The sequence below is a fragment of the Oryctolagus cuniculus genome, chromosome 14, assembly GCF_964237555.1.
Source record: "Oryctolagus cuniculus chromosome 14, mOryCun1.1, whole genome shotgun sequence".
Lineage (NCBI taxonomy): Eukaryota > Metazoa > Chordata > Mammalia > Lagomorpha > Leporidae > Oryctolagus > Oryctolagus cuniculus.
In genome coordinates, this window is record NC_091445.1 from 86520528 (window position 1) to 86548471 (window position 27944).

At 37.3% G+C, this 27944-nt stretch overlaps 2 protein-coding genes across 4 annotated transcripts in view; one reads left to right on the forward strand and one right to left on the reverse strand.

Annotated features, from left to right (window-relative positions):
- The first annotated feature begins 25 nt into the window (after positions 1-25).
- On the forward strand, positions 26-23569 carry PPWD1 (peptidylprolyl isomerase domain and WD repeat containing 1). The gene is made up of 11 exons (XM_002714064.5): positions 26-268; positions 2874-2976; positions 5490-5590; positions 5731-5851; positions 9441-9888; positions 13722-13912; positions 16758-16947; positions 17906-18087; positions 19581-19662; positions 21436-21618; positions 22886-23569. Exons 1-11 carry the CDS (start codon positions 76-78, stop codon positions 23027-23029), a joined length of 1938 nt encoding a protein of 645 aa, XP_002714110.1. The 5' UTR covers positions 26-75; the 3' UTR covers positions 23030-23569.
- The window catches only part of TRIM23 (tripartite motif containing 23), a 32012-nt gene continuing 27072 nt past the window's right edge, over positions 23005-27944 (reverse strand). For all 3 annotated transcript variants that reach the window (XM_002714065.4, XM_051853709.2, XM_051853708.2), the window contains one exon: positions 23005-27590. In XM_002714065.4, the coding sequence (XP_002714111.1) occupies positions 27411-27590 (180 nt within the window). In that variant the 3' untranslated portion in view covers positions 23005-27410. The remainder of the gene's footprint in view (positions 27591-27944) is intronic.

Genomic DNA, 27944 nt, shown 5'->3' on the forward strand with positions numbered 1-27944 from the left:
AGGCTGCGCCGCTGCTGTTTGATTGGTAGCCCGGCTGTGCGTCTGCGTCGCGCCTCTTCTGACGATACGGACAAGATGGCGGCGGACAGTGGCAGCGATTCGCAATTGAGGAGAAGGCGCCGGGATGCGGGGGACCCGGAAAAAACGGAACTCGGTGGCAGAGACCTGACCACGGCGGTGGCCGTAGATCAAGATAACAATGAGGAGAATGAAGAGCGTTGGGTTGGGCCTTTACCTGTGGAGGCAACATTGGCCAAGAAGAGAAAAGGTAGCTGTAAGATACCCGTAAGAATCAAGAATAGGTTGAGAGAATTTCAACCTTGAGTCTTAAATTAATGAATTTTCAGACTTAAGGGAAGTTACTTAAGCATCTGAGTCAGAAATTGTTTTCATCCAGAGCCAAAGGTCTGTGGGTTTCAAACCATACTCGGGATATCATGGGCCAAAGCATTTTGCCAATAACTTTAAATAATGACAAATTTTTTTAACAAAAGAAGTGGAGAAATTAATAGATTACATTGCCTTGGTTTTCCAGTGTGTGAAATGTTCCCCTTATACATTTAAGACAATTAAAATGTAATCTAAGTTCACTCTTCCCTACTTAGAACTCTTAAGTAATTTTACTTTCAAAACAAAGCATTTTATGATATGACTGCTCCTTACCTCCCAAGTACATCGTCCATTACTCTCCTTTCCCAGCCCCTTACTTTGAGTTTCAGCCATAGTAAACCACTTGAGAATGCCCATGTCTTCTTTCTCCCCAGGCTACCCACGCTCATGTATCAGGGTGTCTGTCTGAAATAATTTCCCTCACCCCTTTCACTGGATTAACTTTTGTACAGACTTTGGCACTGAATCTGTCATCTCCTGTGAGAAGCCTTATGACTTCTCCAGCCTAGATTTCATTTCTAAAGCATATTGATTGTATTCCCTAATGTTTATTTTACTGAATTTATGATTAAAATCCCCCCCTTGTTTTTGTTTGTTTGGTTTTTGTTGTTTTGTTTGAAATGTGGAGAGACAGAGAGCTTCCGTCCACTGGTTCACTCCCCAAATGCTCACAACAACCAGGGCTAGGCCATGCTGAAGCCAGGAGCCCAGAAATCAGTTCCATTCTCCTATTTGGGTGGCAAGGACCCAAATACTTAAATCATAAGTATTTGTTGCTACCTGCTGGGCTGTGCATTAGCAGGGAGCTGGGTGTCTCAAATAGGGACTTAATTTAAGCAACTTAACTGCTTGGCCACAGGCCAGTCCCTGAAGCTACTTGTTTGAACATTATTTACTAACACACTTAGACTTCCTTGTCTTTTTTTAACTACTTGGTCTTCCTGATAAATGTTCCAAAGCAAGAGCTGGTATTGTGACAAAGTGGGTTAAATGTTCCATAGAAAACTTTTCCTTCATTGCACTTGTTACAGTTTGTGTATTTATTCGTGTTACCTGGTAAATGTTTTTCTACTGCTATAACTATAGACATGTAAAAACAAGGATCATGCTGTTTTGCTCCAATTTGATAGAGTGATTTCCTTATAGCAGGTGCTCAAAAATATTTAGTAATGAATGAGTATTAAAATTCATGTGCTAATACTTAATTATCTTATATTGTTAATGAAATAAAAGAGGGTAAGCAGAACAGTCCAACAATATTGAGACGCTGATAGTAGTGTTACGAAACAGGTATCTTATAAACTTAACATAATTGAGACAGAGATAGAAATTACTAGGTGTGAAAATTTTTACCTTAAGTTAAAAGCTTATTGTTTTTAAGCCTGTCAATAATGCCTTCAGTTTGAAGAGAAAGTTAAAACTAAAGAACTTTGAAACATTAGAAGAATATAATTGGAAATTTATCTAAAAGGATAGTTATTTAATAATTTTAACTTACCAGAGATGGAACTATGGTGTTTAACATGTTCTACATACATTTTGAAGAAGACATATGGCACTAGTTTTAATTAAACTGACTGTTTTAGGACAGGAACTTTCATACTCTTACTCTGTATCCCCATGAAATTTATTTTGTTCTCAATGAATATTTAAGAGTGAACTAATAAGCAAAAAAAGGAATCTGTATCAGGATTAAATTTAGCTGCATATTACAGAAAAACAAAAATGATGTTAAAAAAATAATAAAAGTATTTTAAGTGTAGAAGTCTCAAAGTAGGCAGTCCAGGTTTAGTATGGAGACTTAAAAGGTTCCTAAGCTCTTTCTAACTTTCTACCATAATATAACTAGGATAGGACCCTCATCTTGAAGCACTAATAATTGGTTGGACAAGGTTAGGAAGATAATTATTACATTTTCATGAAATTTCATAAGTTCTGTTTTTTGTTATTGTGTATATGTTTTTTGTGTTTTTTTTTAACGAATTGATAGACTGGCCGGCGCTGCAGCTCACTAGGCTAATCCTCCTGCGGTGCTGGCACCCCAGGTTCTAGTCCCTGCTGGGGCGCCGGTTCTGTCCCAGTTGCTCCTCTTCCAGTCTAGCTCTCTGCTGTGACCCAGGAGTGCAGTGGGGGATGGCCCAAGTGCTTGGGCCCTGCACCTGCATGGGAGACCAGGAGGAAGCACCTGGTTCCTGGCTTCGAATCCGCGCAGCGCGTGACGGCCGCAACGCGCCAGCCACAGCAACCGCTTGGGGGGTGAACCAACAGAAAAAGGAAGACCTTTCTCTCTCTCTGTCTCTCTCTCTCTCTCTCACTGTCTAACTCTGCCTGTCAAAAGAAAAAAAAAAAAAGAATTGATAGACAGCACTTCATTACATGTTAAAGGAGAGAAAGAAAATCCAAATAGAACATGGAAAATTTTAAGTGAAGAAATGACAAAATAATATTTAATTTATTCATTTGTTATACTTTTTTCCCCTCAGTGCTAGAGTTTGAAAGAGTTTATCTTGACAATCTCCCCAGTGCAAGCATGTATGAGCGGAGTTACATGCATAGAGATGTTATCACCCATGTGGTGTGTACCAAGTAAGTCTGTCACTTTTTTTTTTCTGAGCAGGTTATTAAAAAAAAAAAAAACCTTCTACTTTCAGATGGATATGGATTTGTTAAAGTAATTTGGGATTTTACAGATTTCTACTTAATTCCACAGATTCTGTGATAGTTCGTGTTAAAGGCCTGTATGTTCTTCCTTTGTTATACGAAGAATGCATTCTGTAAAACAAAACTCCCTAGCTTATGGATATGTTTTCTGGAGCTAAAAGCCAAGAGGTGGTGTCTGAGATTCCCTGAAGAAGAGGAGTCATTACTTAAAATGGGATTCATTGGCTTATTTCTCTAATAAAGAAAATGATAAGAACTGAGACATTTGGAAATATTAAAGGATTTTCAAAATGGATGAATGAGGGATTTGGGGAAGGAGAATAGTAGTAACATTTTACTGTTTGTTGAGCTCATAGTATGTACTGTGCCAAGGCTTTTTCCTAAGTTACTTAAGAACAATCTTGTGAAGTAGTATATGCTCTTCATTTAAAGATGAAGAAACTGAAGTTTAGAGAGGTTGAATGACAGATGAGGCTGAAGAAGAAATAAAAGGGGTAAATGCTATCAGGATTTCTATTCTTTAATAGATTTTGAACATGTGAGCAGGACAGAGATGTAAGATTCAATTTTTTTTTTTGAAGGACCACTCTGGCTGTAGTGAGATGAATGGATTGAAATAAGGCAAGAATAGATACAAGGAGAGCAGTTAGGAGACTAATGTAGAAATCTGAATGAGAGATATGATGGTAGCTTGGAGGATAATTAGCCATGAGTATGGATAGTAGATCTATTGGTCTCTTGAAGAAAAATTTTGTTTCAGATATAAAATGTATAGGACAAGTCTGACCAAATATTAGCACCATTCCTGATTCAAAGATACCGAACTATGGATACTGCCATTGCTGTTACTTTATCCTCAACTTTGTTTTGTTTTTTAATCCAAGGTATTGGAGTATAATAGAAAGATTGTAGGTTTAGTGGCTAGGTAGATCTAAAAACCATTCACTAGCCATGGATCTAGGATAAGTAAATCTAACATTTTAAAATTACTTCCTAAATTGGATGTGGTTTATTGATTGTGCCAAATATATCTTCTTTTTTTTTTTTTTTTTGACAGGCAGAGTGGATAGTGAGAAAGAGAGACAGAGAGAAAGGTCTTCCTTTTGCCGTTGGTTCACCCTCCAATGGCCGCCACGGCTGGCGTGCTGCGACCAGCGCACCGTGCTGATCCGAAGGCAGGAGCCAGGTGCTTCTCCTGGTCTCCCATGGGGTGCAGGGCCCAAGGACTTGGGCCATCCTCCACTGCCTTCCCAGGCCACAGCAGAGAGCTGGCCTGGAAGAGGGGCAACAGGGAAAGAATCCAGCGCCCCAACCAGGACTAGAACCCGGTGTGCCGGCACCGCTAGGTGGAGGATTAGCTTATTGAGCCGTGGCGCCAGCCAAACATACCATTTAAATATAAGATGTTATTCATAGGGAAAACTGGGTGTACTACTTCACAGTTTTTGTTTTGAAAGCTTAAAACTATCCTGAAATAAGAAGTAAAAAAAATTAGAAAACTCTCCCAATTTGGAAGATAATAAAAATACCCATCTAAAAGGGTTACTATAAAGATTAAGGTAGCAGCCGGCGCCGCAGCTCAATAGGCTAATCCTCTGCCTGCGGCGCCAGCACACCGGGTTCTAGTCCCGGTCGGGGCACCGGATTCTGTCCCGGTTGCTCCTCTTCCAGTCCAGCTCTCTGCTGTGGCCCGGGAGTACAGTGGAGGATGGCCCAAGTGCTTGGGCCCTGCACCCACATGGGAGACCAGGAGAAGCACCTGGCTCCTGACTTCAGATCAGCGCGGTACGCCAGCCGTGGCGGCCCTTGGAGGGTGAACCAACAGTAAAGGGAGATTTGTCTCTCTCTCTCTCTCACTGTCCACTCTGCCTGTCAAAAAAAAAAAAAAAAAAAAAAAGATTAAGGTAATATGTGTAAAGTACCTGGCATACACTTTCAGTAAATAGAAAGAAGTAAATAAGTAAAAATCTGTAAAACCACATGTACTTTATAGGGAAGACTATTGTGTTTAAAATCCTTGTGATACTTACATAGCCAAAATACCTTCAGAAGGATATAAAAGAAACTTATGTTGAATTTGAAGTTTATTTATAAACTTCTGAGAAATAGTGTACATTTTCTCATGAAAAGACTGCTAATGGGTAGTTTTATCAATAAGAAATCCTGAATTCTAGTAATTCCTAGCAAAATTTCTTTTTAATGTCAAATCCTAGTTCAAATCTGATTCTAATTCATGGGGAATTTAACACAGCAGCAACTGAAAGTAGCCAGAAAAGAGCTTCAAAATTTGCTGTGTTCTATTTATCCTACTAGTGGTCTGCATCAAGGAAGATTAAAAACCTATTATGAAAGAGTCAAAGATTTTCAGTGAGTGATTTCTTTAATAGTGATTCATAGATCTATTTTAGTAATTAATACTTCAATTTTTATATATGCAGAACAGATTTTATTATTACTGCCAGTCATGATGGACATGTTAAGTTCTGGAAAAAAATAGAAGAGGGAATTGAATTTGTTAAACATTTTCGTAGTCATCTAGGTAAGAATTTTACCTTTTTATTTGTAGTTCTCTTTTAAACTGTACTAGTTAATGTTTCATTAATCTTTGTTTTTTTTTCTTTGAATCATGCATATTTCTTCATTAGTATTTACCAGAATGTTTTAATTTGATTTAAATAGGCATTATTGAGAGTATTGCAGTTAGCTCTGAGGGAGCATTGTTCTGCTCTGTGGGTGATGATAAAGCAATGAAGGTGTTTGACGTGGTGAACTTTGACATGATCAATATGCTGAAGCTTGGGTAAGTCTTTTGTAAAGTCTGTATTTTTTTTAAGTTAGTGAAACAATTTTTAAACCAAACTTCACCATTTCACAGGTTGTTTCTAAAAAGAGAGTAATACTATATCAATGCAAAAATGCACGTTTGGGTTCTACTTGTGAAAATGGATAGGCTGATTCCTTGTTACTATATTATTTTGAGGCTTATGCTGTGTTTTTCGTCATTAATAACAGAGATTCCAAAGTGCATTTTTTTAAAAGATTTATTTTATTTTACTTAAAAGAGTTACACAGAGAGGGAAGGAGAGGCAGAGAGAGAGAGAGAGGTCTTCCATCTGCTGGTTCACTCCCCAGTTGACCACAACAGCCAGAGTTGTGCCAATCCAAAGACAGGAGCCAGGAGCCTGGAGCCTCTTCCAGGTCCCCCACACAGGTGCAGGGGCCCAAGGACCTGAGCCATCTTCCAAGCGGGTGCAGGGGCCTAAGCACTTAGGCTATCTTCTACTGCTTTCTCAAGCCACAGCAGAGAGCTGGATCGGAAGTGGAGCAGCCAAGACCCAAACCAACACCCATATGGGATGCCAGCACTCCAGGCAGTGGCCTTACCCACTAAGCCGCAGCATCAGCCCCCCAGAGTGCAACTTAACAAGGATTTGTTATATTTGATTAACACTATGTAGTAAATTGATTGAGATCCATTATGTCTAATGGATCCATTATGTCTAAGAATTAACTTCTTTTCTGGACTGTAGTTATTTCAGTAATACGGAATTGTGTTTTATGCTTCAAAAAGTTAATGGGTCTTTGGAATTAAATGGTAAGATTGGTGCAAAAATATTTTTGAAATCTTTATATAATATGTATTTTCCGTTAACTTTTTGAAGATCCATAGTGTACGATTTATATATATGTTTGGATTTCATCAGTAATATTAAGTTTTGGAGTATGTTGAAAGTCAAATACTCTTTAAAGCATGTCCTTTTTAAGATAACATACTGTGTTTGTACACATCTAGGAGAATGTCAGCTTTCAAGTCAAAAAGTTTTAGAACTTGCTATAGTGTGCTTGGATGCCATAACAGAAGACCGTAGACTATGTGACTGAAACAGTAGAAATTTGTTTTCTCACATGTTTGGAGTCTGGAAAGTTCAAGATTGATATTCCAGCAGCTTTTGGTTTCTGATAAGGTCTAGATTGAGAGACTTAGAGACACTGACCCTTCTAACTGCCTCCATGATCCCATTTAACCTTAATTACCTCCTAAAGACTTTATGTCTAGAATGTCCTATTATGGACTAAATTGTATCCATAATTCAAATAATTCCATATTTTAGAATTTCCTTCAAAATTAGTTTATGATTTTATGAACCACTAAAGGAAAATGTTATTTTTATAATTGAGACTTACTTTTGACCACAAATAGAATTACATAACTTGATTATCTGCCTTATTCTCCAGCTTTGTTTTCTAAGATGTTAACTTTTTTAAAAATAAAGTCTATTTAGAAATGTTGAACACTGGCCCCTTGAAGATACTCAAAACCACGTATTTCAAGTTTTGTTAGCAATGCTAAAAGAAAGTTCCTGCATTGCAGCATAGCGGATTAAGCCACTGCCTGAGTTGGGGATGTCCTGGCTACTCTGCTTCTGATCCAGCTCCATGTTAATGCACCTGGGAAATCAGCGGAAGATAGCCCAAGTACTTGGGCCCCTGCGCCCATGTGAGAAATTCAGATGAAACTCCTGGCTTCAGCCTGGCCCAGACTTTACTATTGTGGCGATTTGAGGGGTGAACCCATGAATGGAAGAGCTCTCTCACTGTAACTATCTGTCTCTCCCTCTTTGTGTAACTCTGCCTTTCAGATAAATAAATAAGTCTTTAAAAAGAAAGAAATGCTAAAAGAAGAGTTTCAAAAAGATTTTGAGCATTAGTATCATGGCTGGAATAATCTTTTTAGCTTCTCAGAATACTAATTTGAATCAGACAATATTCATTTGAGGATATAAGTTTGATATAATGATTAATTCTGTTCCTTTTAGTTCTTTTATATTTGTTTACCATGCGGCCTGTTCAAAGTTTATAGTTAATTATATAAAAACAAACTAATGATGAGTATAATAGGATAATGTTTTCTTTTGAACATAGTCATAACTAAAATGTTTTTATTTTAAATATTTTGAAAATGGGTTTTTAGGCCTGCGCCGCGGCTCACTAGGCTAATCCTCCGCATTGCAGCGCCGGCACACCGGGTTCTAGTCCTGGTTGGGACGCCGGATTCTGTCCCGGTTGCCCCTCTTCCAGGCCAGCTCTCTGCTGTGGCCAGGGAGTGCAGTGGAGGATGGCCCAGGTGCTTGGGCCCTGCACCCCATGGGAGACCAGGAAAAGCACCTGGCTCCTGGCTCCTGCCATCGGATCAGCGCGGTGCACCGGCCGCAGCACGCCGGCCCCAGCGGCCATTGGAGGGTGAACCAACGGCAAAGGAAGACCTTTCTCTCTGTCTCTCTCTCTCACTGTCCACTCTGCCTGTCAAAAAAAAAAAGAAAAGAAAATGGGTTTTTAAAAAGATTTGTTTATTTATTTGAAAGACAGAGTTACAGAGAGAGAAAATCTTCCATCTATTGGTTCACTCCCCATATGGCTACAACGGCTGGCGCTGGGCCAGGCAAACTGGGAGCCAGGAGCTTCTGCTGGATCTTCCATGTGGGTGCAGGGGCCCAAGAAACTGGGCCATCCTACTTTCCCAGGTGCATTAGCAGGAAGCTGGATAAGAAATGGAGCAGCCAGGACTTGAACCCATGCCCATATGGGATGCCAGCATCGCAAGTCACAGCTTTACCTGCTATGTGACAACACCGGCCCCTGAAAATGGATTTATAAAGTATACTGTTACATGCTAACTTATTTAAAGGAAAGTTATACCTGGACTTTTACAGAGATCCAAAGGTAATGTCCCAGAGTATTTTAAGGCTGGGGTCTGATTAGGTTTCATTATCTACTCAAGAGAAATAAATGGTCTGCAATCTGCAGTTCTTTTCTTGTGGCTTGAAAGATCTTTAGATGTTATTCTCATCACATTGATGAGGTCGTAAGGGGCCAGTGCTGTGGCGTAGTGGGTAAAACCACCGCCTGCAGTGTCAGCATCCCATATGGGGGTGCCAGTTCAAGTCCCGGCTACTCTGCTTCCAATCCAGCTCTCTGCTATGGCCTGGGAAAGCAGTGGAAGATGGTCCGAGTCCTTGGACCCCTGCACCTGCATGGGAGACCCAAAGAAGCTCTTAGCTCCTGGCTCCACATTGGCCTGACTCCAGCCGGTGTGGCCAACTGGGGAGTGAACCAGCAGATGGAAGACCTCTTTCTCTCTCTGCCTCTCCTTCTCTCTCTGTGTAACTCTGCCTTTCAAATAAAGAAATAAATCTTAAAAAAAAAAAAAAAGGAAGAAAGAAAATAAGGTAGCTATTCTTGGCTACTTTTCCCCATTCTGTGTCTCTGCTACCTTTCATTAAAGAATCCAAGTCTAAATCACTAGCCATGACATTTTGGTAGTAGTGCAAGGAAGTTGCTTACTTGTTGTACTGACCTTTTTATCCTCCCTCAATTTTTTACTCTTTTAGCTACTTTCCTGGACAATGTGAGTGGATCTATTGCCCAGGAGATGCCATATCTTCTGTTGCCGCTTCTGAGAAAAGTACAGGAAAAATTTTCATTTATGATGGTCGAGGAGATAACCAGCCACTTCATATTTTTGACAAGCTCCATACATCACCTCTTACTCAAATACGGCTAAACCCAGTTTACAAAGCAGTAGTGTCTTCTGACAAATCTGGAATGATTGAATACTGGACTGGACCTCCTCATGAATATAAATTCCCTAAAAATGTGAACTGGGAATATAAAACTGACACAGATTTATATGAATTTGCCAAGTGTAAGGCTTATCCAACCAGCATATGTTTTTCACCTGATGGGAAGAAAATAGCTACTATTGGTTCTGACAGAAAAGTTAGAATTTTCAGGTTTTTAACTGGAAAACTCATGCGTGTATTTGATGAATCATTAAGTGTAAGTGCAATTTATTACATTTTACTCTTAAAATGTCTATTTTGTGTGGTTTCTTGAAAGATTTTTTTTAGAAAATAGATGTTTAGATTGATCATTATTTTCTTTTAGCCATCTTCTATCTTGCATTGTAACTGTATTAGTTAGGTATATTATGTGATATTTTCCAAGCCAGTTATTCCCTATTTATGTGGTTGGGTATTATTTTCCAGTTTTGTTGCAAGTTCATCCTTTGATGATCCTCAAAATCCATTCTAGGCCACCTTCTGTTCTTTCTATTCACTGCTATATTCTCCCAGATTTATTTATGTAGCTTTCTATTATGAACAAATCTGGTTGTTGTCTTCGTAAATAACACCACTGTCCATCTGAATGCGTAAGCCAGCAACCTTAGTCATCCTTAACTCTTTCTCCTTACCTATTTTGCATGTCCCGCCCATTTTACTTTCTAAATACACTTTAAATCACCCCATTTCTTTTCACAGCTATCATTACCCTAGTACATGATCTTTTGCCTGACCTGCTGCATAGCCTACTGCCTGAATCTACCCTGGATTCCTCCTACCATTGTACTCTGCACCAGAGCAGCCTTTTAGAACCACATGTCTGGTCATGCCATTCCTTTGCCTAGACTCTTTCAGTGATTTCCTGTTCTTCGACAACAACAAAATAGTGGCCTACCATGTACAGCCTCTACCTACTACCATTCCAGCCTGCTGTCAGTCCTCCTTTCCTCTACCTTAGTCTAGCAGTTTGGACCTTCTTTCAGTTTCTTAAACATGTCTACTGCCACCGCTACCACTTGTATATGCTGTTTCTTTTCCCTGGAGTGAAACCTCCCTATACACATGACTCCATTGCATATGAAACTCATTTTCCACTTTTCAATTGAAGGTTCACTTCGTCTAAGTAGCTTTTGGAATGTGACTGATTATCGCTTCTGGGCCTTTTGGCTAAGAGCAAGTGTGGAATGTGACTGATTATTACTTTGTTTGGTATGATTATATTTGGTTACTGTGTTATCAGCCAATGAGAATTAAGCCCCATGTGATGTTTAGCCTCACAATTCTATATCACTAAAAACAGCTCTTGACACAGAATTACTCAAGTGACTCTAGCCTTCTCTTATTAGACTGCTACAACAATTTATTTTAGAGTGTATATAGTTGTATTTTGTTTTTACCCATTCAGAGTTAAGTGGTTTCTGTGGATACTTGAATCTCATCAACTGTTTGCTGTCAGAAGGTTCTCTGACTGCTAAGGTGTGTTAAAACCTCCAGTAATCTATGGGTTGAACCTTTCTAACAATAATGCTTATTGTATGACAGTGTCAATTCTACAGTCTTTGGCAGTGACCACTTCAAATTGTATTCTTTGCATTAAGCACTTCAAAAATTGTATCAACTGATATTAGTGGCACTCCTTTTTTTGAAGTCATGTGGTAATGAGCTCTGTGTCTGCTTTAAGTAATATAAAACCAGACAAATACGAAGATCTGTTTGCTAGCCAAGTGATCATCATGACAGATTTTCTTGTTGAAAACAAGTAGATTTCCACTCTGATTTAAGGAGAAACCTTTCTTGATGTTTTCTTCTTTAATGGTGGCCAAAAACCAGGTATCACTTTTAAAACTCTTTACCAAATTGCAGTTCTTCCAAATTGCTCAGGAAAAAAAAAATCAGAAAATAGAGACACTCTATACATAAATAATCTTAAAACACACATTCTGTGATGTTTAGTCCACTGTTTCTTCATTGTTGTCTTAAATATTTGTTAAAGTGACAGTAATGAGTTGGCAACAGGAGGTTAGGAGGAAAACTTATGAAAGAAGTTGAAATGCAGAATGAAAATTTACCAAAAAAGCCAGTATCAGTTTAATTAGTTCCTTACAATGCTAGTGACCAATGATGCCTGGAATTTCACAGTTCCATGTTGGAAAGCGGTGGAGCTTCTAACAGATTAGAATCCTAGTTTAAGAAATTGAATGGGATGATATGATATTGTATCTTTCAGTATTTATTAACTAAAATACAGAGTCTGTGTACCCATGTAGTTGTATATTACAGAAGTTCTGCTATGAAAGTTGTAATACTGTAAAGGGATTTCTGATCAGGTGTTTATGAGAGTGGATTAAATTATGAAATAACTGCATGTGAACAGGTGGCTACTTTTAAACCTTATTTATGTCTTTAAATTTTATTTATTATTTTTGAATGTCAGAGTTACACATAGACAGAAGGAGAGGCAAAGAGAGACGTTCCATCCGCTGGTTCACTCCCCAACTGGCCGCAGTGGCCAGAGCTGTGCCGATCTAAAGTCAGGAGCCAGGAGCCTCCTCAGGATCTCCCATGCCGGTGAAAGGCCCAAGGACTTAGGCTATCTCCTGCTGCTTTCCCAGGCCACAGCAGAGCGCTGGATTGGAAGTGGAGCAGCCGGGACTTGAACCAGCACCCATATGGGATGCCAGCACTGCAGGCGGTGACCTTACCCACTACACCACAGCACTGGCCCCAAACCTTATGTCTTGAAAACTGAGTCATCTCTAGCTATTCCTGGTATACAAATAGGCAATATAATACTTGTATGTATTTATAGGTAGATGTAGATATAGATATCAGTCTGAGACTGGAGACAAGAAAACCTAACAACTAGGTCTTTTAACTATTTTATAAGACCTTGGCCTCCTGCTTGTACTCTAGCAAATATACATTCTTTTGATATTTAATATCTTATATTATTCTGACCACATCAAGAAAAACTGTAGATTTTCAGTTAATATAAGCATGAAAGAAAGATGGAAGTAAGTGGGACATATCTGGTTTATTTTCACCTGCAATGGAGAGCTACTTTTGAATTGTATTTGGAACCCTATTTAAAAAATTGACTATAAAGATCATCATATCTTGTATATTAAGTGTCAAAAGAAAAGTAAGCAAATTTCCAAACTATATAGGGCACTCAGAAAACTCATTTCTCCTAAGTCACACTTACCTGTAAGTAATCTAACTTCTCCTGTTAAAATAACCTGAAATATTTTCTGAAGTATGATGAATTTGTTATAAATCGTAAGATAATAAGACATCATCTTATGAAAAAATTGAATTTTGCACAAGGATCTCATAGTTTATACCTGCAGTGTCCATTATAAGTAGCCTTTAGCCACATGTGGCAACTGAACACCAATGTCTGTAGTTCAAATTAAGATGTGCTGAAAGAAAATACCTGCATGGTTTGAAAAGCTTAATTTTGCAAAGAGTAAGTTTTTTTTTTTATATTATTGCTGAAATAATACTTTGGATATATCAAGTTGAATAAAACATTAAGATGAATATCACCTTCTTTCTATAGCTGCTGGGTAATTTTACATGTGTGGTGTGCATTATATTTCACTAGAAAGTGCTTGTCTGAGGCTTTTAAAAGGCAGCAGTCTGTTGTTCTATAGAGAAGGTATTATATTAACCAGTTGGATTTTTCTTTTTAATTAAAAGAAATGCTTACCACTTAGTGTAAAATACTTTATGATTAAACTTACTAATGTCTTTTAATTTCTACTTACACTATTTAGAGTGTCTATTAAGAAGATATATTAGCATACAGACTGTCAGTGGCTCTTAATGTGTATTCTGCTTCTCTTTAGATCTTGCTGCCTTTTTTTTTAATATGGTCATACTTCAAAAATTCATGGAAGATGTATATTGTGGATTTCAAAAAAATTTTTGTACCAAAATAAACTTACGTTTTAATTTCATTTTTCCACAGCTTTTAAACACTTGTTTGGGGAGAGGTGAGGAGAGTATGTGTGTAACGTTTTTGTTAATACATGGTTTGTTTCCTAGATGTTTACTGAACTGCAGCAAATGAGGCAACAGCTACCAGACATGGAATTTGGCCGACGAATGGCTGTAGAACGTGAGTTGGAGAAGGTGGATGCTGTAAGGTTAATTAATATAGTTTTTGATGAAACTGGACACTTCGTACTATATGGAACAATGCTGGGCATTAAAGTTATAAACGTAGAGACAAACCGGTAAGCTTCACTGTGTGTGCTTTTAAAAATGCCTTTATGAGGGACCAGTTCCTCCATCAAGGAAACAATGGGAGTTTTGTTTGTTCCAAGACAAGTGGCATGGTCCCAAATGTCTAAACTTAACCAAATGTTTTGACTGGATTTTCTGTGGTCTCTTGGTTGTTTATAATCTTATGTAAAAAGTTTCCACTTGTGTTTGTAAAAGAAACAGAAAGAAGATATGCATAGTTTCAAGATTTTTTTTTTTTAACAAGTTTCAGTCTGTCTTTTGCTTATTGATTTAGCCTGGTTCATGTTAAATGTTGCCAAATATTTTAACCACAGAATTCGGCATTACATCCTGCTAGACATAAAATCAGAAGTTAAAATGCATGAAACCACAATAAGCTTTTTGTGCAAACAGTCCATTTGGTCTTAGTACAAAATAGCTACAATCAGATATTGTCACTGAATATAAATGAAAGGAACTTAAAGAATATTTTAAGGACAAAAAAAAAGCCCTTGTGGTCTACATTCAAACATATATGTAGACATTCATATTGTAGTTCTTGGTGATATAAAATCTTTGAAAGTTTGCAGAAAGATTGAAATAATAAGAATAGATTAAAATGTTTTATGTTCAGCTCTCAGGATCTATAAGACACCCATGGATACCAAACTGTGGATGTTCAAGTCTCTTATGTAAAATTGCAAAGCATTTGCAAATAACCTATGGCCATCCACTCATGTACTTTAAATCATCTATAGGTTACTTCTGATACTTAAGACAATGTAAATGTATGTAAATAATTATAATACTGTGTAGTTTAGGAAATACTGACAGGGAAAAAAGTGTACATGATCACAATGACAGGTTTTCTTTATTAAATATTTTTGATCAAAATATTTGCTTGAGGGGCTGGCGCTGTGGCCCAGCTGGTTAACGCCCTGGCTTGAGGCACCGGCATCCCATATGGGCGCCGGTTCTAGTCCCGGCTGCTCCTCTTCTGATCCAGCTATCTGCTATGGCCTGGGAAAGCAGTAGAAGATGGCCCAAGTGCTTGGGCCCCTGCACCTGCGTGGGAGACCCGGAAGAAGCTCCTGGCTCCTGGCTTCGGATCGGTGCAGCTCCGGCCATTGCGGCCATCTGGGGAGTGAACCAGCAGATGGAAGACCTCTCTCTCTCTGTCTCTACCTCTCTCTCTCTGTCTTTCAAATAAATAAAATAAATCTTTAGAAAAAAAACAAATTGCTTGAAGCCATGGATGAGGAACCTGCAGATACAGAAGACTGGCCATATAAATGCATGTTTTGTTTTTATTCTAATAGACTTAACTTTTTAGAAAAATTTTACATTCAAAGCAAAATTGAGAAGAAGGCTACAGATTTTTCCCATACGCCCTTTGCCCCACCACCACCATGCATAACCCCCATTATCAACATCCTCCACCAGAGTGATACACTGTTACAACCAAGATCCTGTATTGACATATCATGGTCACTCAGAATCCGTAGTTTATGTTAGCGTCCACTCCTAGTGTTGTACATTCTTTGGGTTTGAACAAATGTAGCATCAAACAGAATAGTTTCACTGCCCTAAAAAAATCCTCTCTGCTCAGACTGTTTGTCCTAACCTACTTTGTAACTCTTGGCAACTACTAATCTTTATTTTCTCCATAGTTTTGCTCTTTTCTAGAATGTCATATACTTGGAATCCTATAGTTTGTAGCTTTGTCAGTTTGGCTTCTTTCAGTTAATAATATGCATTTAAGGTTTCTCCATGTTTTTCTATACTTTAATAGCTCATTTCCTTTCAGAACTGACTAATTATCCATTGTCTGGATGTACTACAGTTTATTCCAGTTACCTACTGAAAACATCTTGGTTACTTCCACATTTTGGCAATTCTGAATAAAACTGATGTAAACACACACATACAGATCTTTTGTGGATATAACTTTTCAACTCCTTTGGGTAAAAGCCAGGGAACACTATTGCTGAAGCCTATGATAACTGTATACATTTTTTAAAGATGCATTTATTTATTTATTTGAAAAAATTAGAGACAAGGAAAGACAGATCTTCCATTCGCTCATTCACTCCCCAAATGGCTACAATGGCCAGCCTGGGCCAGGCAGAAGCATGGAGCCAGGAGCTTCATCCTGGTCTTCCATGTGGGATGCCAGGGCCCAAGCACTTGGGCCCTCTTCTGTATCAAGGAGCTGGAACAGAAGTGGAGCAGCCAGAACACAAACTAGCACCCATATGTGATGCCAGTTTCAGCAACCTGTTACAACACCAGCCCCTGGTATATTTTGTTTTTAAAGAAACCACAAAACTGTTCCAAAAGGCTGCAATGAGTGAGAGTTCCTGTTGCTCCATACACTTGCCAGTATTTCATATTTTCAGTGTTCCGATAGGTGTGTGATAGTGTCTTATTTTAGTTTGGAATTTCCCTGATGGCATATGATGTGGAACATCTTTTCATATGCTGATTTGCCATCTGTGTATCTTCTCTGGTGTATTTAAGATGTTTTTTTAAAGTGGATTGTTTATGTTCTTAATGTTGACTTTATGAGTTCTTTATTTGGTAATTATATGTTATCAGATAGGTCTTTTGAAATTATTTTTCTGTTAATCTGTGGCTTTTTATTTTCTTAATAATTTTATTTAATCTGGAAATTATAACTGTCTACCAATAAAAAAATGATACTTTGGGGAACAGTAAGAGAAAACTTTTAAAAGACTCACTGGTTATTGTAGATAACAGATAATAGATAATGGATTCCTAGCTTTTATTTGTAAAGTCATCATGATTAGAATTAATTCTGGCCATGTTATCATGTAAAACATTGTTATTTTCCAGGTGTGTACGGATTTTAGGCAAGCAAGAAAATATTAGAGTGATGCAACTGGCTTTGTTTCAGGGAATAGCCAAAAAGCATCGTGCTGCAGCTACTATAGAGATGAAAGCCTCTGAAAACCCTGTTCTTCAGAATATTCAAGCTGACCCAACAATAGTCTGTACATCTTTCAAAAAGAATAGATTTTATATGGTATGTGGAAGTACTAGGAAGTACTAGGAGATAGACCTTAATGTTAGGAATTTTATTTTCTTGGCTTAATAAGGCTTCAAATGAAGAGAACCTTGGCAGTAACTGTAGACTTTCTAAACAGCCAAAATACAATAGTACAACATTAGTATTGTAGAATTTTTAACTAGAAGTTTATTTTATTTCTGTACTGTTTTCCATTGTCTTAAAATTTTTCAATCCGGCTTCTATAGTTATTTATGCTGAGATGATAGGAGGTCGGTGGATATGGTCATAATTGCATTCAAAATAGTTTTCAATGTGTGGTTTTTGCAATTTTAATGTTTTTATCATTTTTTCAGGTTTTCTCAAACAATTTATCTCCTCTAAAACTGTACGACTTCATTCTCTAAATGCATTTTATCTTTTCACTTCATTGTAATGGTGTAATTCTCTGGAGAATTAAAAGTAATTATGTGTTAGGCATTGTTCTCTCAGCATTTCATATCCATTCATTTAATCTTTAAAATCACCTTTATTGAGAGTTAGGTACTATTATTTCCCACTACAGATGAGGAAAATATTAACAATTCACTTCCCCAGAGTCACATAACTAGTAAATGGCAGAACTGGAATTCAGACCTAGGCAATGAAAAGTAAGCCAAAGATGGCAAGCTAGAACATACTTAGAAGGCATAAACAGTACCACAAGTATAGCTGTTACCTTGATAAATGTGTACCCGAGACATTTTGTATCCAAAGGAAATTAAATCTCATTTTAAATGATACATGTACATTACATGGATTATTTTCATATTAAATAAGTTAGTTGACTTACTTATGATGGGAAGTGATTCCAAAAAAATAGGATTTATTCTGACATGAATTCTTCAAGTATTTCATCAGAAATTAAATTTCCCTGTTAATAAATTTTTACCAGCTATAAACTTCAATTCACTCACTTTTTACTCTCCTTTTTCAGTTTACCAAACGAGAACCAGAAGATACAAAAAGTGCAGATTCTGACCGTGATGTTTTTAATGAGAAACCTTCTAAAGAAGAAGTCATGGCAGCTACTCAAGCTGAAGGACCTAAACGAGTTTCAGACAGTGCCATTATCCACACAAGCATGGGCGACATTCACATCAAACTTTTTCCTGTTGAGTACGTACTATTTTGTGCTTGTGTAAATAACTATTTAAATGTGTGAAGAATCTTAAAATTGTTACTTTGACTTAAGGAATTTTGAAGAATTGAAATGTTTGATAGAGTACCTATTCCTGGGCTTAATAACTATTCTGCTAGACAGTGGGAAAACTGTATACTTCCTTGTATACCCACAGGTTTATTTTGAGGACAAAATGTTTTGGCTATGAAGGTACTGAATATAAACTATAACGATACACAAGTGTGTATCATTATTACCATTAATTATACAACTAAACTCTAGGTTTTGTGCCTGCCTTGTAATTGGCATTTCTCTCAAAACAGATCCTTCAGAGAAGGATAATTATTTTTTCTTTCTGAAATTTGTTCGCCATTTACCACCTCTTCTTTAGTCTCAGTAGTTTTCTGCTTTGAAAATGAATTCCAACAAAAAATAAGAGCTTTCATTGAAAGAAAAAAAGCTGAAAAGCACTCTAAACACTTTAAAAGATAATAAAACTAAGGTATAATACTGAACACAATAGAATTATCTATGGCCATTCTTGACCCAAAAGAAGACATCTTTTGTAAGACCTTTATTTTAAAGTATTTACTTACAAATATGAGTCATGCCGTGTCTTGGTACTGAATAAAGAATGAGACAATTTAAGACCCCTGGATAGTTTAGTTTCAAGTGCTCAGAACCCATATGTCCTTAAATCCATGTCATGAGTACTTGGAGTGAGTTCCTCTTGATTCTCTACCTTCTAATCTCTGCTGTCAGCCATTTCAGGATAATTTACCATGTGAAACCATTTCATACGATTAGTTATTATTGAGAGGGCTTTATATTTTTGAGTGTAGTTGTCATTCAGTGCTGATTACATTTAGGCGATGTTATTTCTGTGAGTAAGTGCTTAATCAGGAATGTGTTACTTTAAAAAAAATTAATAAAAATATACTACTTGGGGCCGGCGCTGTGGCTCACTTGGCTAATCCTCCGCCTGCAGTGCCGGCATCCCATATGGGCGCCGGATTCTAGTCCCAGTTGCTCCTCTTCCAGTCCAGCTCTCTGCTGTGGCCCAGGAAGGCAGTGGAGGATGGCCCAGGCGCTTGGGCCCCTGCACCTGCATGGGAGACCGGGGGAAGCACCTGGCTCCTGGCTTCCGATTGGCGTAGCTCCGGCCATGACAGCCATTTGGGAAGAGAACCAACGGAAGGAAGACCTTTCTCTCTGTCTCTGTCTCTCACTGTCTAACTCTATCTGTCAAATAAATAATTATATATAAAAAAAAAAACACCCAAGTTCCTACTTTAAAAAATACATATACTACTACTTATATGTCCTTTCAACTCTTGCTTCTCCTGAGATTAGAAGAGGTTAGGAAAAAAATACTGCCCTTCTAAAAACTCAAAAGACATTGACAGTATCATTAGGAAGCGGACCTACAAAGAAATTTGTCTTAAGATGCTCTGAATCAGTTTCATATTTTTAATGTACATCTTACTAGGTGCCCTAAGACAGTGGAAAACTTCTGTGTTCACAGCAGGAATGGTTATTATAATGGACATACATTTCACCGTATAATTAAGGTAAGTTACACAAATTTCGTGTGATTTAACAAATAGTATGTTATTGTATAACAAGAGATTTCAGTCAAAGGAATCCTCTTTTTCACATTTATTAGTGAGTTAAGGAAAAAGGAAACATGGGCTATTGAAGCCAAATAAGAATGGATAGTCATGAATACCTGAGATCAGGGATAGGAAAGAGGGACATGGCTACCTTTTGCAGTATTTTGTCAGCAGCCAAGTAAAGAGTAAGATAATGGGCAAATGGCATGCTGAGATAAAACCAATAACCAAGGTTAACCTATTCTAAGTAGGTGCATAGGTCTAGATCTAGAAAGTAAGATTTTTAAATCAAGAGTCACAATGTCTTCTGTTCAGTGAGAATCACTATTAGAGAAGCATAGTGAGCTCAGCCCAGAATTCTGAGCAGCATTCCATAAAGTGCATGGGGCAGTGATGTCGTTCTTGCTTATCAGCAGGTCAGAAATGACAGATGGAAAAATCAGATCTCAGTGTCCTGAAGAAATTAGTGGAATGGCTTTTCAAGAAACCCAGAGTATTTGGGGAAAGGGAGGAGAGATGAGGGCAATTATAGAAGATGTAAAATAATGTGTAATTCTAAAATGTAATTATAGTATTGACTAATTGAATTTAGACTGTTAGAAAATAATAGTTCACATCTGTAAATTGGGAGATCTATTTTGTTTCAAACACTGATTAAGAAATAGAAGTACACCATCCAAATATAGCTTAATAAGGTTTTGATCAAACCACTTTATAGGGTGATTGTTAAGGAAGCGAAGATTTAAACACAAAGCACTTTCGGCAGAAATGCGTAAAACTGCAAAGAACACAGACACAGGTACTTCAAAACATTATGGAAAATCAAAGGGATAGGTGTTTGGCCTAATAGTTAAGATACTGGTTGGGATGCTGCATCCCACATTAGAGTACATGGCTTTGACTCCCTGCTGGGAATCCTGATTACAGCTTTTTGCCAATGTAGACTCTTGGAGGCAGTAAAGTAATAGCTTAAGTAGTTGGGTTTCTACCACCCATGTGGGATACCTGGATTGAATTCCTACCTGCTGGCTTTGGTCCAGCCCAGTCCTGGCCATGGTGGGCATTTGGGGAGTGAACTAGTAGATAGGAATTCTGTCTCTTGTCTTTGTCTCTTTTGTCTCTGCCTCTCAAATTTGAAATTGATATTCAAATTTTTTAAAATGTAAGTAAAAAAAAGTCCATTTATATAAAGAATTTTCAAAAAGTTCATGGAAAATGTGGATTGTGAAAAACCTAGGTGTGGATTTCAAGATTTTTTTGGCACTAAAGTAAACTTATCTATTAATTCTGGTTTGCCACAAAACTTTCTGGAATACTATTTGTATGTACAGACATGGAGTATGTATATATAGAAAAGGACAAGGGCCAGCGCTATGGTGCAGCAGGTTAAGCTATTGTCTGCAGTGCCAGCATCCCATATGGGCTCCAGTTCCAGTCCTGGCTGCTCCGTTTCTGATCCAGCTCCCTATTAATGTGCCTGGGAAAGCAGTGGAGGATGCCCCAAGTCTTTGGGCCCCTTCCCCCACATGGGAGACCCAGAAGAAGTTCCTGGCTTCTGGCTTCAGCCTGGCTCAGCCCTGGCCATTGTGGCCATTTGAGAAGTGAACCAGCAGATGGAAGATCTGTCTCTCCTGTCTGTAACTCTGACTTTCAAATAAATAAATCTTAAAAAATAGAAGAAGAAGAAAAGAAAAGGATGATGTAATCTGCTTTTGTATTCTTTCTGTTAAGGGCTTCATGATTCAGACAGGAGATCCAACAGGTACTGGTATGGGAGGAGAAAGCATCTGGGGAGGAGAATTTGAAGATGAATTTCATTCAACATTACGGCATGACAGACCTTACACACTCAGCATGGCCAATGCTGGATCAAATACTAATGGGTCACAGTTTTTCATAACAGTAGTACCAACAGTAAGTACAACAATCATTATCGAGAACCTACAGGTTCACAGGTTATGACCTAAGAGAATTAATTCAGTGGAAGAGAGCTGCATTATTCTCGTATCTGCCAGGTTAAACTATCCTAAGCTGCCTCTTAGTTATTCAGGTAAGACTTCTGCAGAGCGCAGGTGTTTGGCATAGCAGCTAAGATGCCAGTTGGAATGCCTGTGTCCCACATTGGAGCTCCACTGGATTCAGTTCCCAGTTCCTAGCTTCAGCATCCCTCAGCTGTTGCAGGCATTTGGGGAGTGAACCAGCAGATGGGGGCTCGCTCTCTGTTTTCTGCCTCTCAACTATAAATAATTTTTTTAAAAATATTAGTGTACAAACTTAATAGGTTTCTGTAGAGAACTTTTAAAGTCTTAACCATAGTTTGTTTAAGCCATGCAGAGTAAACTACCTTTAGCAAACATCTTCTGGCTCCCTTTGGTCTGAATGATGTAGATGCTAAAACTTATATTCCGCCCTCTTAACTCTAAAGGTTCTACATCCATGGATCAAACCAACCACAGATCAAAAATACTTGAAAAAAAATTGCTAACGTGTGGACTTTTTTCATCATTATTCCCTGAATAATAATAAAATGTACATTGCATTAGGTATTACAGATAACCTAGAGATGATTTAAATTATGTGGAGGATATGATTAGGTTATATGCAATGCCATGCCATTTTATATAAAAGAACTTGATCATCCATGGATCTGGTATCTGCAGGGGGTCCTATCTAATCCCCTGTAAATATCAAGGGACAACTTCATTAAGTTTTATTGTTAAGGGGCCAATTGTGGCATAGAGGGTAAAACCACCCCTTGGGACACTGGCATTCCATATGGGTGCCATCTGAGTCCTAGCTGCTGTATTCCGAACTGGCCTACTAATGGCCTGAGAAAAGCAGCAGCAGATGGCCCAAGAGTTTGAGCCTCTGCCCCACCATGTGGGAGACCCAGATGAAGCTCTTGGCTTTTGGCTTCGGCCTGGCCCAGCTCTGGCTATTAAGGCCATTTAGGGAGTAAACCAGCAGATGGGATCTTTCTCCCTCTCTCTCCCACTCTCCCCCTCTCTCCCCTCCTCTCTCCCCCTCCCCCACCACCACTCTAACTCTGACATTTGAATAGATGAATCTTTAAAAAAAAAAGAAGCAAAAATGGTACTTTTAATTTAGTTTGCTCACCCACAGAGTGTGATTTTAAAAAATCTAGATGTAATAAGGTTTTTCCATTTGTTCTCCAACACAGCCTTGGCTTGATAATAAGCACACAGTATTTGGACGAGTGACTAAAGGAATGGAAGTTGTTCAGAGGATCTCCAATGTCAAGGTCAATCCCAAAACAGATAAGCCTTATGAGGATGTCAGTATCATAAATATTACTGTCAAATAAAAGAAGACTTTTTTTTATTTGTAAATAAAAATGCACAAAATTAAACACAAGATTATTTTACATAAGAAAGCTTAAGACTTGCTGAACTTACAAATCATGTTTCAAAGATGCAATGCTATATTTTTGTATTTTTTATTAAAGGACATTTTTTAAAAATTATCTTTGATTTAACTTGCTGTATTTCTAATTCTGGGAGATGTTAAATTTAAATGGACTAAACTCAGGCAAATAGCACTCCTTGTAGGTAGCTTCTCATGAGGTTCAAATAATCTTTAAACAGAGAGGGATGTATTCAAAACCATGTCTGCTCTTGTATGATGAAAAGAGGACAAGACCACTGTGAGTCAATCACCAGGATCCAATTTCATATACCATTTCTTCTGTAAAGTTTTCATTTCATGCCAGTTTTGTCTTTTGAACACTGTTAAGGAATAGTGATACGCCTCAACAAATAAACAGAAACTCTCCAGTTAAAAATATTATACTCTTTAACTATTATATCTTTTCACATATAAGAACCAGAATAAATGAATACCTGAATCCTTGGTTTTATGTGGAAGTTCATTTACTATTCTTTCTATCCTCAAGTTATAGTAAAAATTTTGGTATCTAATAATAGATTAGTAAAAATTGTAAGTCTTGTACTGATATCATTTCCTTACCCATCCATAAAATAACTATTAAGGGCCACTGCTTCTCATTTCCAGAAATTTGTAGAGGGAATGTGCTCAACAGACCTGTTTAGGGAATTATATTCTTATGTTTTAAATCTAAGCTTATACTTATATTTGATCAGCAGGAATATTTCATTCATTTTACATCACAGACTTATGAGATGGAAGAATATGCAGAATTGTGATTTTAAATTAATATTTTGTCCTTTTAAAAGTAAAACATAAAACTGAACTTAAAATGACTTTTCACTCTGATATTTACTTTTTCTAATTTTAAGTATATAGACTTAACCACCTAGCTTTACTCTCAATCTGACTTTTGGTACTACTGCCACCAAGTGGTAACGATGCTTTATTTCTCAAAAAATACAATTATTTTGCTTCGATTGAAGATTTTTGACTAAGGGCCGGTACTGTGGCATAGCTGGTAAAGCTGCCATCTGAGTGCTGGCATCCCATATGGGTGCCAGTTCAAGTCCCAGCTGCTTCACTTCCGATCCAGCTCTCTGCTATGGCCTGGAAAGCAGAAGATGGGCCAAGTCCTTGGGCTCTTACACATACCTGGGAAACCCAGAAGAAGCTCCTGGCTCCTGGCTTCAGATTGGCACAGCTCCAGCTGTTGTGGCCACTTGGGGAGTTGAACCAGCAGATGGAAGACCCCCCTCCGTCTCTCTCTCTCTCTGCCTCCTCCGCCCTCCCTCCCTCTCTCTCTGCCTCTGCCTTTCAAATAAATAAATCTTTAAAAAAAAGATTTTTGACTAATGAATTTTTCCATTCCATCTCACAAATTTAGCCTATTTAATAGACCTAAAAACATACATGGCCTCATCTATTTTAAAGCCTTTTAACTCTTTTAAATTATCAAGATACAATCTCATACTTATTCAACAGTCCGTTCATCCTTACACTGTTTTAAAGCTATTTTTCCAAACTGAGAACTATCCCAACATGACATAGACTTTCTCTTAGGAATATCAGTGCATAGACTATGGCTATATTTTAAAATGACCATTTGAAATGCTACATTCTCATGAAACAGTAAATATAAAATTTAAAAAGCAATAGAAATTTAATTTTCCTCAATGCCAAGTTTTAGCTCCTCCTTCAAAATGCTGCATTTGTATTACTTAAATGAGATCTTGGGACCAGCACCGTGGCTCACTTGGCTAATCCTCTGCCTGAGGTGCCGGCACCCCATATGGGTACTGGGTTCTAGTCCCAGTTGCTGCTCTTCCAGTCCAGCTCTCTGCAGTGGCCCGGGAAGGCAGTGGAGGAAGACCCAAGTGCTTGGGCCCTGCACCTGTGTGGGAGACCAGGCGGAAGCACCTGGCTCCTGGCTTTGGATCGGTGTAGCTCCAGCCGTAGTGGCCATTTGGGGGGTGGATCAATGGAAGGAAGACCTTTCTCTCTGTCTCTCTCACTGTCTAACTCTTATCTGTCCAAAAAAAAAAAAAAAAAAAAAAAAAAAGATCTATGTTGCAAACACAAAATAAATTACTTCTAAATCTTCCTTATCAAATAAACTACCTCTTAGATAAGCAAGTCAATCCCCACAACTTTTTTTATTGTCTCTCTTAACTACAGCACAAATAATGACTTTTTAAGTTATTTACTAATAATAATACTAGATAGATGGTTCAAGAAACACCTTTTAGAGTAATAAGAGCAATTCTCATTTCAAATGATTTTAACATTTTTATTGCTGTCTGTACTGATCATATATGTACTTCAAATAAGGGTTTCTGGTGGTTATAAAACATTCCTGAATTAGAGAACAGGGCTTTATACTTGACAACTTGGCTTTATGTATATCACACAATAGTACTTAGGCTTAATACAGAAATCATCTAGCTGGCAAATCCTAATATATTGTATTTTTAAAACATGAAATTCTTAAATTTGATATTTCCCAGGGGAAACTGCACAATTTTAATTAATCAGTAGTGAAAAAATATAACCACAAATAGTAATAGGAGCCTGAGAAAAATATTTCTTTAAGAAAAATCACAAACACACTTTCTTGATATATACACTATCATCAAGCCTAAGAACAAGTTTTAAATTTAACATATTCACTTACATGCTAAGAATGAGAATTAAAAAATTAGTGAAATAATTTACAAGAATGTTCACATGTTAGTGTTACACTTTTTCAATTACCTAGTAGAGAAAACAGTTCAAGGGCTCACAGGCAAATGCAATACTATTTTATTTTTCACAGTTAATTGAAATCAGTCACTTATTAAATAATTTAATCCCAAATTATTTTTTATGCACACAAACTACACTTATAACAGCATGACCTTTTAAATGAAAAATAAAAGACAAAATAGATTTACTTATTTACATATTGCCCATAACACTGATGGGATTTTTAATGCTTTGCTTTTTTTAAAGTTTAAAAAAAATTTTTTTGAAAAGACTGAACCAAAACACTGTCACCCAAAAGTAACATCTTATCATCTGACATTACCACACTTAACAACAGTTCCAACTGATAAGTTTAAAGATTCAATTCATCTTGGAGTATGAAGAGCATTAAAAAAAAAACCTCAGTGTAGCTCATTTAAATATAATAAATCGTGCTTCCCTAAGAGAATATCTTCTGAAAATGAAAATGAAGAGAATAAAATATCTTTACTCACAACACTGCATACTAAATGTAAACTCTCTTGGAATATTTCTTTTCCTTTAGACCTATTTTTCTTCTTAAATAACTTTTCAAAGCCTCGTCATGAGCCTTGATCACATTTTATTATTGAGATAAATGTACTCATTTGGGGAAATATTCTAAAGTAAGTAAGAAGCATTTCTCACTGCTTATATAATTTTTTTTAAAAAGTAGTTTTCTATTTAATTCTCCACATTGTGTATAAAGCTGACACTGATCCTCTGTGTGGCTTACTATGTTTTATCTATAGACAATCCCACAAAGGATCTGATATTATTCTAAAAAATTTTATTTTAAATCTGTTGAAAAATAGAAGGACCAAGTTAGAACTCTGACCTAGGATGTACCACATAAGCCCAGGTTCAGTCCTGGAAATGAGTCTTCCATAAGTGAAGATCAGATGACTTTCACAGTTTCTTATTTCATTATAGTACTAATCTGATAATCAGGTCTAGTTAAATAACATTTCACTCTGTCTCACTGTTCCATATAAAATGCTTTAGGAGAATGTTTTAATAAAACACTATATAAAATACCTTAAATCTTTAGCTTATAGTTTTTAGCATTAAAGCTGTTCTGATGGAACATAAAAGTAATCATGTTACCCAAAGGTGCAGTTTGCCTACTATCTCATTTCTAATTACTGCCACAAGTCAGTGAAAAGCAGGCTAAGGAAGAAGCTGTACTTCCCTTCTTCACACAGAGGTTCTACTAGACAGCTATTCCTTTTTCACTGAAAGAATAAACCTTCACTTATCCTTTCTCTGTGACTACTTCTTTCCCAATATGTGAGTCACCACTCTGAAAAATTTAAATAACTTGTACTTTTTAAATGTGTACTCAAGAAATCTCTATTTAACACAAACTGCTCAGATATTTAGATTTGCTACAAAATAACTTTTTTTTTAAGCAATAGTGTACTTAATTCCCAGTTTAAGATTCCTTTTCCTAATCATCTTTGAGGTGTAGGATTTCTTATATTATGTGAAAAATAACTCTTAAAACATAAAACTTTAGAGAACTGCTACATTTTAAATCAAGCAACATCCAGTACTCCGGCGGCCACAAGTTGCCGTGAGAGCCAGTCTAACCCTTCGTACAGCCCCATACCACTTCGAGCATCACAGCCCTGAATATACCAGCTACGGCCACAGCACAGTTTATGGAGACTGAGCAGTTCAGTGATTTCTTCTACTGACAGTGCTCCAGCAACATCCTGAAAGATATCCACACATAATTTTTTATCAGTTTATCCAAATTACCATTTTTCTACTTAATACTATTTACATAAAAATTTGCTGAAGCATACTAACAGAAGCCCAAACCAAAGTTAAAACCTAGACCCATCTTTCAATAATTACTCTAAGATTAATATGAACAGAAAAAATGAGAGCTTTGTTTACAATGAGTATTTTGTAACAGCAGCCTTACCATGAAACAATAAAAGCCATGAAACCTAAATGAAAGATATGACCTAAGTAACACAAGTATACCACAAAATATGCTATAAAGAGAGAGTATATAATGAAGAGTTACAGCATTCTCACTCCAAACATCTCCTACACTGACT

Bases quoted from the DNA above. Each gene is read 5' to 3' on its own strand.
- PPWD1 (XM_002714064.5), top strand. From the start codon at position 76: ATGGCGGCGGACAGTGGCAGCGATTCGCAATTGAGGAGAAGGCGCCGG. The intron at 5,852-9,440 runs GTAAGTCTTTTG...TTACTCTTTTAG, and splicing joins ATCAATATGCTGAAGCTTGG to CTACTTTCCTGGACAATGTG. The intron at 9,889-13,721 runs GTAAGTGCAATT...TTTGTTTCCTAG, and splicing joins TATTTGATGAATCATTAAGT to ATGTTTACTGAACTGCAGCA.